General features: G+C 38.2%; 1 protein-coding gene across 1 annotated transcript; it reads left to right on the forward strand.

Annotated features, from left to right (window-relative positions):
• The first annotated feature begins 109 nt into the window (after positions 1-109).
• On the forward strand, positions 110-2,938 carry LOC147762930 (uncharacterized). Its single transcript, XM_087008029.1, has 3 exons — positions 110-1,728; positions 2,006-2,119; positions 2,340-2,938. The coding sequence occupies exons 1-3, from the start codon at positions 665-667 to the stop codon at positions 2,653-2,655; spliced, it is 1,494 nt and encodes a 497-aa protein (XP_086864155.1). The 5' UTR covers positions 110-664; the 3' UTR covers positions 2,656-2,938.
• The last annotated feature ends 12,214 nt before the right edge of the window (positions 2,939-15,152 follow it).

Below are 15,152 nucleotides of genomic sequence, written 5' to 3' on the forward strand. Positions count from 1 at the left end.
AAAGGATAACAACGAAAATAATTTCTTGGGGTAAATGACAATCTGCTGGGTCATATACTATATGTACATTTATTCATTCAGGCAGCCCGTAGGAATGGAAAAGGCGGCCCAACTTTAATGAAATCGTGACTTAAGAGAAACAAACTGATCAACTGGTCATTGTGTAAAGGCAATTCGATATCTGACTATTCAGCCATGGCAATGGTCTGTTTCAGAATAAAAAAAGTTGATTTTTAAGAAATGTAACACATTTGAATTTAGATATTTGTCTCTCAAATTAAACATCTTGTAAAAAATTTTAAAAGTGCACGTGTGCACTTGAAAAAACACTATAATTTGGAAAAAAATTTACAACACACGATTAACCAATTGTTTTGCTGTGCTTTATGACGTCACGACCAACTATAATCTTGATTCTTATCTATTCGATCTGTCTATCGATGTTTTTTTTTATTCATAAATATCATAACAGGTATTTTTTTATTTTTACTCGGAATCTTGTTGTTATTCAACGAATAATAAAACATTGCTTTGTTTTCAATTAATTTTATAATTTCTAATTTATTTTTGTGACGCTTTGATGGTTATAGGCAGCGCATCTGTTACGTCACACTTGTCACTATAGTCGCCATTTAGTATCTAAGTGATATTGCAAAGCAGCAAGATGAGTTGTCTATGCTTTTGTTTTAAAAGTCTGAAGTCAATGCGAGTAGATGATGGAACGATTAATTGTATATATGAAAAACAGCCTACAAGACGCAGAGAAGATGAAGACATTGTCTTGGATTCAGACATTTTTCGCGCTGTGCCAAGAAACGGAGAGGTCCCGCTGCGCAAGTTCAAGCGGCCCATGAGAGAGTTCGAAACTGGGTGTGGTCATCCAGTGCAGCAGGTGGACCCCAAAGCCACACTTCATTCGACACCCCCAAGGAATGAAGTTATTCCAGATCGCATGGGGCCCACGGAAAAAGCGACAAGGGAAAATGTTCCGTCTAACTCAACTTTACCTGCGTCTTCAAGCTTGGAGCCCAAAGCAACTGGTGCCGAACTAGCTAAGTTACTTCTTGGTGCTAAAAACACCAGTGTAAAAGAGGATCTGAATATGCCGTGTACGACTACGACGTCGAAAAACTCAAAGTTTGCGACACCTAATACCAAGGAACATAATTATCAAGCGAGCGGTCAGCCAAATGCACCAAACTTGACCAACACACTGCCATCAAGTTTTCCAGAGTTACCACCCGCCTCAAATACCCAGAAACCGCTAGCAGACCTGCAAAAGGAGCTAACAGCAGATATAAGCAAATTACTGGAATCGGCTCCATTCCAATCAGCCCGGCCAAAAATTAAGAAGCCGAAAAACCTTTCGTCCATTTTCGACACAGCGACTGCTCCTACACAGGTATACCATTTACCAGATGGACACTCTCATGAAGTCCACGTAAGTCCTTATGAATTTGAGCGGCCGACCAAGCCAAAGAAAACGACGAAGCAGCATTTGAAAAATATCAAGAAGAACCTCTTTCAGTTCAACCCTCTTCCTAGTGGAAAGAAGAAAGACCGGTTAGAAGACGGCATGGTCTTCGCAGAGTACCCTCGGTTTCAAATGCCAAAACTGACGCCAGAGATGTACGAGGCAATTTGCCCAGCATTACCCGGTGCTGTCCCCGAGACTGTGAAATGTTCCCTTGTGAAACCAGAGCTTCATAATTCCTGTCAGGTCATAAGGTATGCAACTTACGCTAATGCAAATTAATTGCTTTAGTCTTGTAAATAGATTTTACTACTACTACTACTACTACTACTACTACTACTACTACTACTACTACTACTATTTAGTTCGTTTGCACATGAAGGTATCCTTTGGTGTACAGTGTATTCCTATTATGAACATATATTTTGTTTGTAGGCCTAGTTTTATCAATGTCAAGTAAAAAGTTTTAATGATTTTTTCTCCGTGAGGATATAGACGAATGTACAGTTAAGAAAGATACTTTAATTTCAGTAATGAGTCTGGCTTTAGATCAGAAAAAAAGTTGACTGAGCCCCTCGAGCCCCAGCGTTCGCCTACTGCTAGCATAACCGATGAACCTGATGAAATGAGTAGTTCCTTTTTTAGGTAAACCTTATTTTCCAATGATCTTTTTCCATTTTTAAATAATAATTCTGATTAATGACAAAATAATTGGTGTTTGAATATTTTCCTACTTTTTCTTCTTATCATGAGCTATTATTAATATTATTATTATTATCATTATTATTCATCACACAAAATATCCTCATGCTCACAAAAATCACATAAACACCAGTTATGTATGATTGTTTTTGGTATTTTCCAGACCTCGGCCTAGTGAGAAAGTGCCACAGGCAAGTCACTTTAATGTGACCATGCCGAACTGTCCCCAGTACGACCAGGGCCTCAGCCTGGCACCGTACCTGCCGAGAGCTCCCAGATCCGAGACACCCCGCGCTGAGACACTAACCCGTCCTAGCTCCCCCAAGCGACCCAAGTTTCGATTTCCTTGGCAAAAGAAAAGAGGCGTGGTCCCACTTCAAGTCAATCCCAGTGAAAAGCCTGCAGAAGCTGCGAAACCCAAACGCCGCAGACCACAAACCCCTTTCTGGAGAAAGAGAAGGGATGACACAAGTTCATAGACACACTGGAATTGGCATTATGACATAACGCCTTGCACTCCATGATTTGGCAGCCAGGAGGTTGAATGTGCAACCCGTGTGTTGTACTTGCGTGCGTGTCCACCAAAGTGCATGCATGTGCTGGCGTACATATTTATATATATATATATATATATATATATATATATATATATATATGCGTATTCCCGTGCGAGTGCCGTCTTGCGTGTGCCTGCACAAGAAAAATCACATGTAAAATAACATGTAAATCTGAATCTGAATCAAGCTGTATATATCTCGTCAAGTGACCGGGACTTAATTTGGACGAAGTAAAATATAATTTTAGATGTTTGATTTATTGAATAAGAATAAAACATGTATATATAGAAATAAAATTATGAGATGGAATAATATTTGTTTGTTTTTTTTTCACAACTTCGTTCGTACTATTTTGCTGCTACACCTCGTTTGTGTAGAAAGCATGTTCACCCAACACATTACAGTCATCCATTCAACGAAAATATTGTGCCGGTCTTGTTGAAAGAGGGACCTGCATGATATTGTAAAGCTGACACAATTCTTAAGTTGGCTACTTTGGGTTTATCTTGAACGGGAGTAGATCAAGCTTTGGAATAAAAATGAAGACCAGTTTTTGAGATCAAGTGCTTTGTCACAGTTTTGTGATGGCAGTTACTTTTTGCATGAATAGTAACTCCGGAGTAGACTTCCCTCTACCAGGGCGACAGATTGATTTTCCACAGATATTCACAGATATGTCTCTAAATAAACAGACAGTCATTTTGGCCTCAGCAAATATACTCCAAAGAGTGTTGTTAAGTTTTTTATTGACACAATTCATCACAAATGAATGAAAATACAAAAAAGGAACAGCACCAACTCTCACTTGAGAGAAAATGCACATCAGCCTTAAAAGAGAAGCAAGATAACAAAACTCAACGAGCGTGACCTTAATAGGGCATATGAATCTTTATGTTCTAGCCTCAAAATGCAACCAAGGACGACCTGGAAACGGCTTGGATCCAAGAGTGAAGTCCATGTCCGGGTGGGGTCGATCGTCATCTTCATTGTCCTGTTAAAAGAAATGAAAAACAAGATCAGATTTTTTCAATTTACCCATCCCACCACCCCCAAAAAAATAAAATTTACTAACCTTAGCTTGGATCAAAGAGTGAAGTCCATGTCCGGGTGTGGTCACTAGTCATCTTCTTTGTCCTGTAAAAAGAAATGAAAAACAAGATTAGATTCATTTAATTTACCCATCCCACCACCCCCAAAAAAGATAAAATTAACTAACCTTAGCTTGGATCCAAGACTGAAGTCCCTGTCTAGGTGGGGTCGCTCCTCATCTTCATTGTCCTGTAAAAAGAAATGAAAAACAAGGTTAGATTTATTCAATTTACCCATCCCACCACCCCCAAAAAATAAAATTTACTAACCTTAGCTTGGATCCAAGAGTGAAGTCCATGTCCGGGTGGGGTCGCTCGTTATCTTCATTGTCCTGTAAAAAGAAATGAAAAACAAGATTAGATTTATTCAATTTACCATCCCACCACCCCCCAAAAAAATAAAATTTACTAACCTTAGCTTGGATCCAAGAGTGAAGTCCATGTCTGGCTGGGGTCGCTCCTCATCTTCATTGTCCTGTAAAAAGAAATGAAAAACAAGATTAGATTTATTCAATTGAATCATCCCACCACCGCAAAAAAAAATTACTAACCTTAGCTTGGATCCCAGAGTGAAGTCCATGTCCGTTTGGGGTCGCTCGTCATCTTCATTGTCCTGTAAAAAGAAATGAGAAACAAGATTAGATTTTTTCAATATACCCATCCCACCACCCCCCCAAAAAATAAAATTTACTAACCTTATTTTGGATCCAAGAGTGAAGTCTATGTCTGGTTGGGGGCACTCGTCATCTTCATTGTCCTGTAAAAAGAAATGAAAAACAAGATAAGATTTATTCAATTTACCCATCCCACCACCCCAAAAAAATAAAATTTACTAACCTTAGCTTGGATCCAAGACTGAAGTCCCTGTCTGGGTGGGGTCGCTCCTCATCTTCTTTGTCCTGTAAAAATAAATGAAAAACAAGATTAGATTTTTTCAATTTACCCATCCCACCAACCCCAAAAAAGATAAAATTTACTAACATTAGCTTGGAACCAAGAGTGAAGTCCATGTCCGGGTGGGGTCGCTCGTCATCTTCATTGTCCTGTAAAAAGAAATGAAAAACAAGATTAGATTTATTCAATTTACCCATCCCACCACCCCAAAAAAATAAAATTTACTAACCTTAGCTTGGATCCAAGAGTGAAGTCCATGTCCAGGTTGGGTCGCTTGTCATCTTCATTGTCCTAAAAAAGAAATGAAAAACAAGATTAGATTTATTCAATTTACCCATCCCACCACCCCCAAAAAATCAAATTTACTAACCTTATTTTGGATCCAAGAGTGAAGTCCATGTCCGGGTGGGGTCGCTCCTCATCTTCATTGTCCTGTAAAAAGAAATGAAAAACAAGATTAGATTTATTCAATTGAACCATCCCCCACCCCCCCGCAAAAACAATAAAATTCACTAACCTTAGCTTGGATCCAAGAGTGAAGTCCATGTCCGGGTGGGGTCGCTCGTCATCTTCATTGTCCTGTAAAAAGAAATGAACAACAAGATTAGATTTATTCAATTTACCCATCTCACCACCCCAAAAAATTAAATTTACTAACCTTAGCTTGGATCCAAGAGTGAAGTCCATGTCCGGGTGGGGTCGCTCGTCATCTTCATTGTCCTGTAAAAATAAATGAAAAACAAGATTAGATTTATTCAATTCAACCATCCCTCCCCCGCAAAAAAATAAAATTCACTAACCTTAGCTTGGATCCAAGAGTGAAGTCCATGTCCGGGTGGGGTCGCTCGTCATCTTCATTGTCCTGTAAAAAGAAATGAAAAACAAGATTAGATTTATTTAATTGAACCATCCCACCACCCCAAAGAAATAAAATTTACTAACCTTATTTTGGATCCAAGAGTGAAGTCCATGTCTGGTTGAGGGCGCTCGTCATCTTCATTGTCCTGTAAAAAGAAATGAAAAACAAGATAAGATTTATTCAATTTACCCATGCCACAACCCCCAAAAAATAAAATTTACTAACCTTAGCTTGGATCCAAGACTGAAGTCCCTGTCTAGGTGGGGTCGCTCCTCATCTTCATTGTCCTGTAAAAATAAATGAAAAACAAGATTAGATTTTTTCAATTTACCCATCCCCCCAACCCCAAAAAAGATAAAATTTACTAACATTAGCTTGGATCCAAGAGTGAAGTCCATGTCCGGGTGGGGTCGCTCGTCATCTTCATTGTCCTGTAAAAAGAAATGAAAAACAAGATTAGATTTATACAATTGAATCATCCCACCCCAGTGAAAAAAAAATATTTACTAACCTTAGCTTAGATCCCAGAGTGAAGTCCATGTCCATTTGGGGTTGCTCGTCATCTTCATTGTCCTGTAAAAAGAAATGAAAAATAGGATTAGATTTTTTCAATTTACCCATCCCAGCACCCCCAAAAAATATAAAATTTACTAACCTTAGCTTGGATCCAAGAGTGAAGTCCATGTCTGGGTTGGGTCGCTCATCATCTTCATTGTCCTGTAAAAAGAAATGAAAAACAAGATTAGATTTATTCAATTTACCCATCCCACCACCCCCAAAAAATCAAATTTACTAACCTTATTTTGGATCCAAGAGTGAAGTCCATGTCCAGGTGGGGTCGCTCGTCATCTTCATTGTCCTGTAAAAAGAAATGAAAAACAAGATTAGATTTATTCATTGAACCATCCCTCACCCGCAAAAAAAATAAAATTCACTAACCTTAGCTTGGATCCAAGAGTGAAGTCCATGTCCGGGTCGGGTCGCTCGTCATCTTCATTGTCCTGTAAAAAGAAATGAAAAACAAAATCAGATTTATTCAATTGAACCATCCCTCCACTGCAAAAAAAATAAAATTCACTAACCTTAGCTTGGATCCAAGAGTGAAGTCCCTGTCTGGGTGGGGTCGCTCCTCATCTTCTTTGTCCTGTAAAAATAAATGAAAAACAAGATTAGATTTTTTCAATTTACCCATCCCACCACCCCAAAAAAATCAAATTTACTAACCTTAGCTTGGATCCAAGAGTGAAGTCCATGTCTAGGTTGGGTCTCTCGTCATCTTCCTTGTCCTAAAAAAGAAAAGAAAAACAAGATTAGATTTATTCAATTGAACCATCCCACCACCCCAAAGAAATACAATTTACTAACCTTAGCTTGGATCCAAGAGTGAATTCCATGTCTGGGGGGGGTGATCGTCATCTTCTTTGTCCTGTAAAAAGAAATGAAAAACAAGATTAGATTTTTTTCAATTTACCCATCCCACCAACCCCAAAAAAGATAAAATTTACTAACCTTAGCTTGGATCCAAGAGTGAAGTCCATGTCCGGGTGGGGTCGCTCGTCATCTTCATTGTCCTGTAAAAAGAAATGAAAAACAAGATTAGATTTATTCAATTTACCTATCCCACCACCCCAAAAAAATAAAATTTACTAACCTTAGCTTGGATCCAAGAGTGAAGTCCATGTCCGGGTTGGGTCGCTCGTCATCTTCCTTGTCCTAAAAAAGAAATGAAAAACAAGATTAGATTTATTCAATTTACCCATCCCACCACCCCCAAAAAAATCAAATTTACTAACCTTATTTTGGATCCAAGAGTGAAGTCCATGTCCGGGTGGGATCGCTCATCATCTTCATTGTCCTGTAAAAAGAAATGAAAAACAAGATTAGATTTATTCAATTGAAATATCACAACACATCAAAGAAATAAAATTTACTAACCTTAGCTTGGATCCAAGAGTGAAGTCCATGCACGGGTGGGGTCGCTCGTCATCTTCATTGTCCTGTAAAAAGAAATGAAGAACAAGATTAGATTTATTCAATTTACCCATCCCACCACCGCAAAAAAAATAAATTTTACTAACCTTAGCTTGGATCCAAGAGTGAAGTCCATGTCCGGGTGGGGTCGCTCGTCATCTTCATTGTCCTGTAAAAAGAAATGAACAACAAGATTAGATTTATTCAATTTACCCATCTCACCACCCCAAAAAATTAAATTTACTAACCTTAGCTTGGATCCAAGAGTGAAGTCCATGTCCGGGTGGGGTCGCTCGTCATCTTCATTGTCCTGTAAAAATAAATGAAAAACAAGATTAGATTTATTCAATTCAACCATCCCTCCCCCGCAAAAAAATAAAATTCACTAACCTTAGCTTGGATCCAAGAGTGAAGTCCATGTCCGGGTGGGGTCGCTCGTCATCTTCATTGTCCTGTAAAAAGAAATGAAAAACAAGATTAGATTTATTTAATTGAACCATCCCACCACCCCAAAGAAATAAAATTTACTAACCTTATTTTGGATCCAAGAGTGAAGTCCATGTCTGGTTGAGGGCGCTCGTCATCTTCATTGTCCTGTAAAAAGAAATGGAAAACAAAATCAGATTTATTCAATTGAACCATCCCTCCACTGCAAAAAAAATAAAATTCACTAACCTTAGCTTGGATCCAAGAGTGAAGTCCCTGTCTGGGTGGGGTCGCTCCTCATCTTCTTTGTCCTGTAAAAATAAATGAAAAACAAGATTAGATTTTTTCAATTTACCCATCCCACCACCCCAAAAAAATCAAATTTACTAACCTTAGCTTGGATCCAAGAGTGAAGTCCATGTCTAGGTTGGGTCTCTCGTCATCTTCCTTGTCCTAAAAAAGAAAAGAAAAACAAGATTAGATTTATTCAATTGAACCATCCCACCACCCCAAAGAAATACAATTTACTAACCTTAGCTTGGATCCAAGAGTGAATTCCATGTCTGGGGGGGGTGATCGTCATCTTCTTTGTCCTGTAAAAAGAAATGAAAAACAAGATTAGATTTTTTTCAATTTACCCATCCCACCAACCCCAAAAAAGATAAAATTTACTAACCTTAGCTTGGATCCAAGAGTGAAGTCCATGTCCGGGTGGGGTCGCTCGTCATCTTCATTGTCCTGTAAAAAGAAATGAAAAACAAGATTAGATTTATTCAATTTACCTATCCCACCACCCCAAAAAAATAAAATTTACTAACCTTAGCTTGGATCCAAGAGTGAAGTCCATGTCCGGGTTGGGTCGCTCGTCATCTTCCTTGTCCTAAAAAAGAAATGAAAAACAAGATTAGATTTATTCAATTTACCCATCCCACCACCCCCAAAAAAATCAAATTTACTAACCTTATTTTGGATCCAAGAGTGAAGTCCATGTCCGGGTTGGATCGCTCATCATCTTCATTGTCCTGTAAAAAGAAATGAAAAACAAGATTAGATTTATTCAATTGAAATATCACACCACATCAAAGAAATAAAATTTACTAACCTTAGCTTGGATCCAAGAGTGAAGTCCATGCACGGGTGGGGTCGCTCGTCATCTTCATTGTCCTGTAAAAAGAAATGAAGAACAAGATTAGATTTATTCAATTTACCCATCCCACCACCGCAAAAAAAATAAATTTTACTAACCTTAGCTTGGATCCAAGAGTGAAGTCCATGTCCGGGTGGGGTCGCTCGTCATCTTCATTGTCCTGTAAAAAGAAATGAACAACAAGATTAGATTTATTCAATTTACCCATCTCACCACCCCAAAAAATTAAATTTACTAACCTTAGCTTGGATCCAAGAGTGAAGTCCATGTCCGGGTGGGGTCGCTCGTCATCTTCATTGTCCTGTAAAAAGAAATGAAAAACAAGATTAGATTTATTCAATTCAACCATCCCTCCCCCGCAAAAAAATAAAATTCACTAACCTTAGCTTGGATCCAAGAGTGAAGTCCATGTCCGGGTGGGGTCGCTCGTCATCTTCATTGTCCTGTAAAAAGAAATGAAAAACAAGATTAGATTTATTTAATTGAACCATCCCACCACCCCAAAGAAATAAAATTTACTAACCTTATTTTGGATCCAAGAGTGAAGTCCATGTCTGGTTGAGGGCGCTCGTCATCTTCATTGTCCTGTAAAAAGAAATGAAAAACAAGATAAGATTTATTCAATTTACCCATGCCACAACCCCCAAAAAATAAAATTTACTAACCTTAGCTTGGATCCAAGACTGAAGTCCCTGTCTAGGTGGGGTCGCTCCTCATCTTCATTGTCCTGTAAAAATAAATGAAAAACAAGATTAGATTTTTTTCAATTTACCCATCCCCCCAACCCCAAAAAAGATAAAATTTACTAACATTAGCTTGGATCCAAGAGTGAAGTCCATGTCCGGGTGGGGTCGCTCGTCATCTTCATTGTCCTGTAAAAAGAAATGAAAAACAAGATTAGATTTATACAATTGAATCATCCCACCCCAGTGAAAAAAAAATATTTACTAACCTTAGCTTAGATCCCAGAGTGAAGTCCATGTCCATTTGGGGTTGCTCGTCATCTTCATTGTCCTGTAAAAAGAAATGAAAAATAGGATTAGATTTTTTCAATTTACCCATCCCAGCACCCCCAAAAAATATAAAATTTACTAACCTTAGCTTGGATCCAAGAGTGAAGTCCATGTCTGGGTTGGGTCGCTCATCATCTTCATTGTCCTGTAAAAAGAAATGAAAAACAAGATTAGATTTATTCAATTTACCCATCCCACCACCCCCAAAAAATCAAATTTACTAACCTTATTTTGGATCCAAGAGTGAAGTCCATGTCCGGGTGGGGTCGCTCGTCATCTTCATTGTCCTGTAAAAAGAAATGAAAAACAAGATTAGATTTATTCATTGAACCATCCCTCACCCGCAAAAAAAATAAAATTCACTAACCTTAGCTTGGATCCAAGAGTGAAGTCCATGTCCGGGTCGGGTCGCTCGTCATCTTCATTATCCTGTAAAAAGAAATGAAAAACAAAATCAGATTTATTCAATTGAACCATCCCTCCACTGCAAAAAAAATAAAATTCACTAACCTTAGCTTGGATCCAAGAGTGAAGTCCCTGTCTGGGTGGGGTCGCTCCTCATCTTCTTTGTCCTGTAAAAATAAATGAAAAACAAGATTAGATTTTTTCAATTTACCCATCCCACCACCCCAAAAAAATCAAATTTACTAACCTTAGCTTGGATCCAAGAGTGAAGTCCATGTCTAGGTTGGGTCTCTCGTCATCTTCCTTGTCCTAAAAAAGAAAAGAAAAACAAGATTAGATTTATTCAATTGAACCATCCCACCACCCCAAAGAAATACAATTTACTAACCTTAGCTTGGATCCAAGAGTGAATTCCATGTCTGGGTGGGGTCGATCGTCATCTTCTTTGTCCTGTAAAAAGAAATGAAAAACAAGATTAGATTTTTTTCAATTTACCCATCCCACCAACCCCAAAAAAGATAAAATTTACTAACCTTAGCTTGGATCCAAGAGTGAAGTCCATGTCCGGGTGGGGTCGCTCGTCATCTTCATTGTCCTGTAAAAAGAAATGAAAAACAAGATTAGATTTATTCAATTTACCTATCCCACCACCCCAAAAAAATAAAATTTACTAACCTTAGCTTGGATCCAAGAGTGAAGTCCATGTCCGGGTTGGGTCGCTCGTCATCTTCCTTGTCCTAAAAAAGAAATGAAAAACAGGATTAGATTTATTCAATTTACCCATCCAACCACCGCAAAAAAAATAAAATTTACTAACCTTATTTTGGATCCAAGAGTGAAGTCCTTGTCCGGGTGGGGTCGCTCCTCATCTTCATTGTCCTGTAAAAAGAAATGAAAAACAAGGTTAGATTTATTCAATTGAACCATCCCTCCCCCGCAATGAAATAAAATTCACTAACCTTAGCTTGAATCCAAGAGTGAAGTCCATGTCCGGGTGGGGTCGCTCGTCATCTTCTTTGTCCTGTAAAAAGAAATGAACAACAAGATTAGATTTATTCAATTTACCCATCTCACCACCCCAAAAAATTAAATTTACTAACCTTAACTTGGATCCAAGAGTGAAGTCCATGTCCGGGTGGGGTCGCTCGTCATCTTCATTGTCCTGTAAAAATAAATGAAAAACAAGATTAGATTTATTCAATTCAACCATCCCTCCCCCGCAAAAAAATAAAATTCACTAACCTTAGCTTGGATCCAAGAGTGAAGTCCATGTCCGGGTGGGGTCGCTCGTCATCTTCATTGTCCTGTAAAAATAAATGAAAAACAAGATTAGATTTATTCAATTCAACCATCCCTCCCCCGCAAAAAAATAAAATTCACTAACCTTAGCTTGGATCCAAGAGTGAAGTCCATGTCCGGGTGGGGTCGCTCGTCATCTTCATTGTCCTGTAAAAAGAAATGAAAAATAGGATTAGATTTTTTCAATTTACCCATCCCAGCACCCCCAAAAAATATAAAATTTACTAACCTTAGCTTGGATCCAAGAGTGAAGTCCATGTCCGGGTGGGGTCGCTCGTCATCTTCATTGTCCTGTAAAAAGAAATGAAAAACAAGATTAGATTTATTCAATTGAACCATCCCACCACCCCAAAGAAATAAAATTTACTAACCTTATTTTGGATCCAAGAGTGAAGTCCATGTCTGGTTGAGGGCGCTCGTCATCTTCATTGTCCTGTAAAAAGAAATGAAAAACAAGATAAGATTTATTCAATTTACCCATGCCACAACCCCCAAAAAATAAAATTTACTAACCTTAGCTTGGATCCAAGACTGAAGTCCCTGTCTAGGTGGGGTCGCTCCTCATCTTCATTGTCCTGTAAAAATAAATGAAAAACAAGATTAGATTTTTTCAATTTACCCATCCCCCCAACCCCAAAAAAGATAAAATTTACTAACATTAGCTTGGATCCAAGAGTGAAGTCCATGTCCGGGTGGGGTCGCTCGTCATCTTCATTGTCCTGTAAAAAGAAATGAAAAACAAGATTAGATTTATACAATTGAATCATCCCACCCCAGTGAAAAAAAAATATTTACTAACCTTAGCTTAGATCCCAGAGTGAAGTCCATGTCCATTTGGGGTTGCTCGTCATCTTCATTGTCCTGTAAAAAGAAATGAAAAATAGGATTAGATTTTTTCAATTTACCCATCCCAGCACCCCCAAAAAATATAAAATTTACTAACCTTATCTTGGATCCAAGAGTGAAGTCCATGTCTGGGTTGGGTCGCTCATCATCTTCATTGTCCTGTAAAAAGAAATGAAAAACAAGATTAGATTTATTCAATTTACCTATCCCACCACCCCCAAAAAATCAAATTTACTAACCTTATTTTGGATCCAAGAGTGAAGTCCATGTCCGGGTGGGGTCGCTCGTCATCTTCATTGTCCTGTAAAAAGAAATGAAAAACAAGATTAGATTTATTCATTGAACCATCCCTCACCCGCAAAAAAAAAATAAAATTCACTAACCTTAGCTTGGATCCAAGAGTGAAGTCCATGTCCGGGTCGGGTCGCTCGTCATCTTCATTGTCCTGTAAAAAAAAATGAAAAACAAAATCAGATTTATTCAATTGAACCATCCCTCCACTGCAAAAAAAATAAAATTCACTAACCTTAGCTTGGATCCAAGAGTGAAGTCCCTGTCTGGGTGGGGTCGCTCCTCATCTTCTTTGTCCTGTAAAAATAAATGAAAAACAAGATTAGATTTTTTCAATTTACCCATCCCACCACCCCAAAAAAATCAAATTTACTAACCTTAGCTTGGATCCAAGAGTGAAGTCCATGTCTAGGTTGGGTCTCTCGTCATCTTCCTTGTCCTAAAAAAGAAAAGAAAAACAAGATTAGATTTATTCAATTGAACCATCCCACCACCCCAAAGAAATACAATTTACTAACCTTAGCTTGGATCCAAGAGTGAATTCCATGTCTGGGTGGGGTCGATCGTCATCTTCTTTGTCCTGTAAAAAGAAATGAAAAACAAGATTAGATTTTTTTCAATTTACCCATCCCACCAACCCCAAAAAAGATAAAATTTACTAACCTTAGCTTGGATCCAAGAGTGAAGTCCATGTCCGGGTGGGGTCGCTCGTCATCTTCATTGTCCTGTAAAAAGAAATGAAAAACAAGATTAGATTTATTCAATTTACCTATCCCACCACCCCAAAAAAATAAAATTTACTAACCTTAGCTTGGATCCAAGAGTGAAGTCCATGTCCGGGTTGGGTCGCTCGTCATCTTCCTTGTCCTAAAAAAGAAATGAAAAACAAGATTAGATTTATTCAATTTACCCATCCCACCACCCCCAAAAAAATCAAATTTACTAACCTTATTTTGGATCCAAGAGTGAAGTCCATGTCCGGGTGGGATCGCTCATCATCTTCATTGTCCTGTAAAAAGAAATGAAAAACAAGATTAGATTTATTCATTGAACCATCCCTCACCCGCAAAAAAAAAATAAAATTCACTAACCTTAGCTTGGATCCAAGAGTGAAGTCCATGTCCGGGTCGGGTCGCTCGTCATCTTCATTGTCCTGTAAAAAGAAATGAAAAACAAAATCAGATTTATTCAATTGAACCATCCCTCCACTGCAAAAAAAATAAAATTCACTAACTTTAGCTTGGATCCAAGAGTGAAGTCCCTGTCTGGGTGGGGTCGCTCCTCATCTTCTTTGTCCTGTAAAAATAAATGAAAAACAAGATTAGATTTTTTCAATTTACCCATCCCACCACCCCAAAGAAATACAATTTACTAACCTTAGCTTGGATCCAAGAGTGAATTCCATGTCTGGGTGGGGTGGATCGTCATCTTCTTTGTCCTGTAAAAAGAAATGAAAAACAAGATAAGATTTTTTTCAATTTACCCATCCCACCAACCCCAAAAAAGATAAAATTTACTAACCTTAGCTTGGATCCAAGAGTGAAGTCCATGTCCGGGTGGGGTCGCTCGTCATCTTCATTGTCCTGTAAAAAGAAATGAAAAACAAGATTAGATTTATTCAATTTACCTATCCCACCACCCCAAAAAAATAAAATTTACTAACCTTAGCTTGGATCCAAGAGTGAAGTCCATGTCCGGGTTGGGTCGCTCGTCATCTTCCTTGTCCTAAAAAAGAAATGAAAAACAAGATTAGATTTATTCAATTTACCCATCCCACCACCCCCAAAAAAATCAAATTTACTAACCTTATTTTGGATCCAAGAGTGAAGTCCATGTCCGGGTGGGATCGCTCATCATCTTCATTGTCCTGTAAAAAGAAATGAAAAACAAGATTAGATTTATTCAATTGAAATATCACACCACATCAAAGAAATAAAATTTACTAACCTTAGCTTGGATCCAAGAGTGAAGTCCATGCACGGGTGGGGTCGCTCGTCATCTTCATTGTCCTGTAAAAAGAAATGAAGAACAAGATTAGATTTATTCAATTTACCCATCCCACCACCGCAAAAAAAATAAATTTTACTAACCTTAGCTTGGATCCAAGAGTGAAGTCCATGTCCAGGTTGGGTCACTCGTCACCTTCATTGTCCTAAAAAAGAAATGAAAAACAAGATTAG

This window comes from Lingula anatina, chromosome 3, assembly GCF_051362555.1.
Source record: "Lingula anatina isolate TDL-2025a chromosome 3, LinAna3.0, whole genome shotgun sequence".
NCBI classification, from domain to species: domain Eukaryota; kingdom Metazoa; phylum Brachiopoda; class Lingulata; order Lingulida; family Lingulidae; genus Lingula; species Lingula anatina.

Excerpts from the sequence above, each read along its gene's own strand:
- LOC147762930 (XM_087008029.1), top strand. The coding sequence starts at position 665 with ATGAGTTGTCTATGCTTTTGTTTTAAAAGTCTGAAGTCAATGCGAGTA. Across the intron at positions 1,729-2,005 it reads AATTCCTGTCAGGTCATAAG|TAATGAGTCTGGCTTTAGAT; the intron begins GTATGCAACTTA and ends CTTTAATTTCAG. Across the intron at positions 2,120-2,339 it reads ATGAGTAGTTCCTTTTTTAG|ACCTCGGCCTAGTGAGAAAG; the intron begins GTAAACCTTATT and ends GGTATTTTCCAG.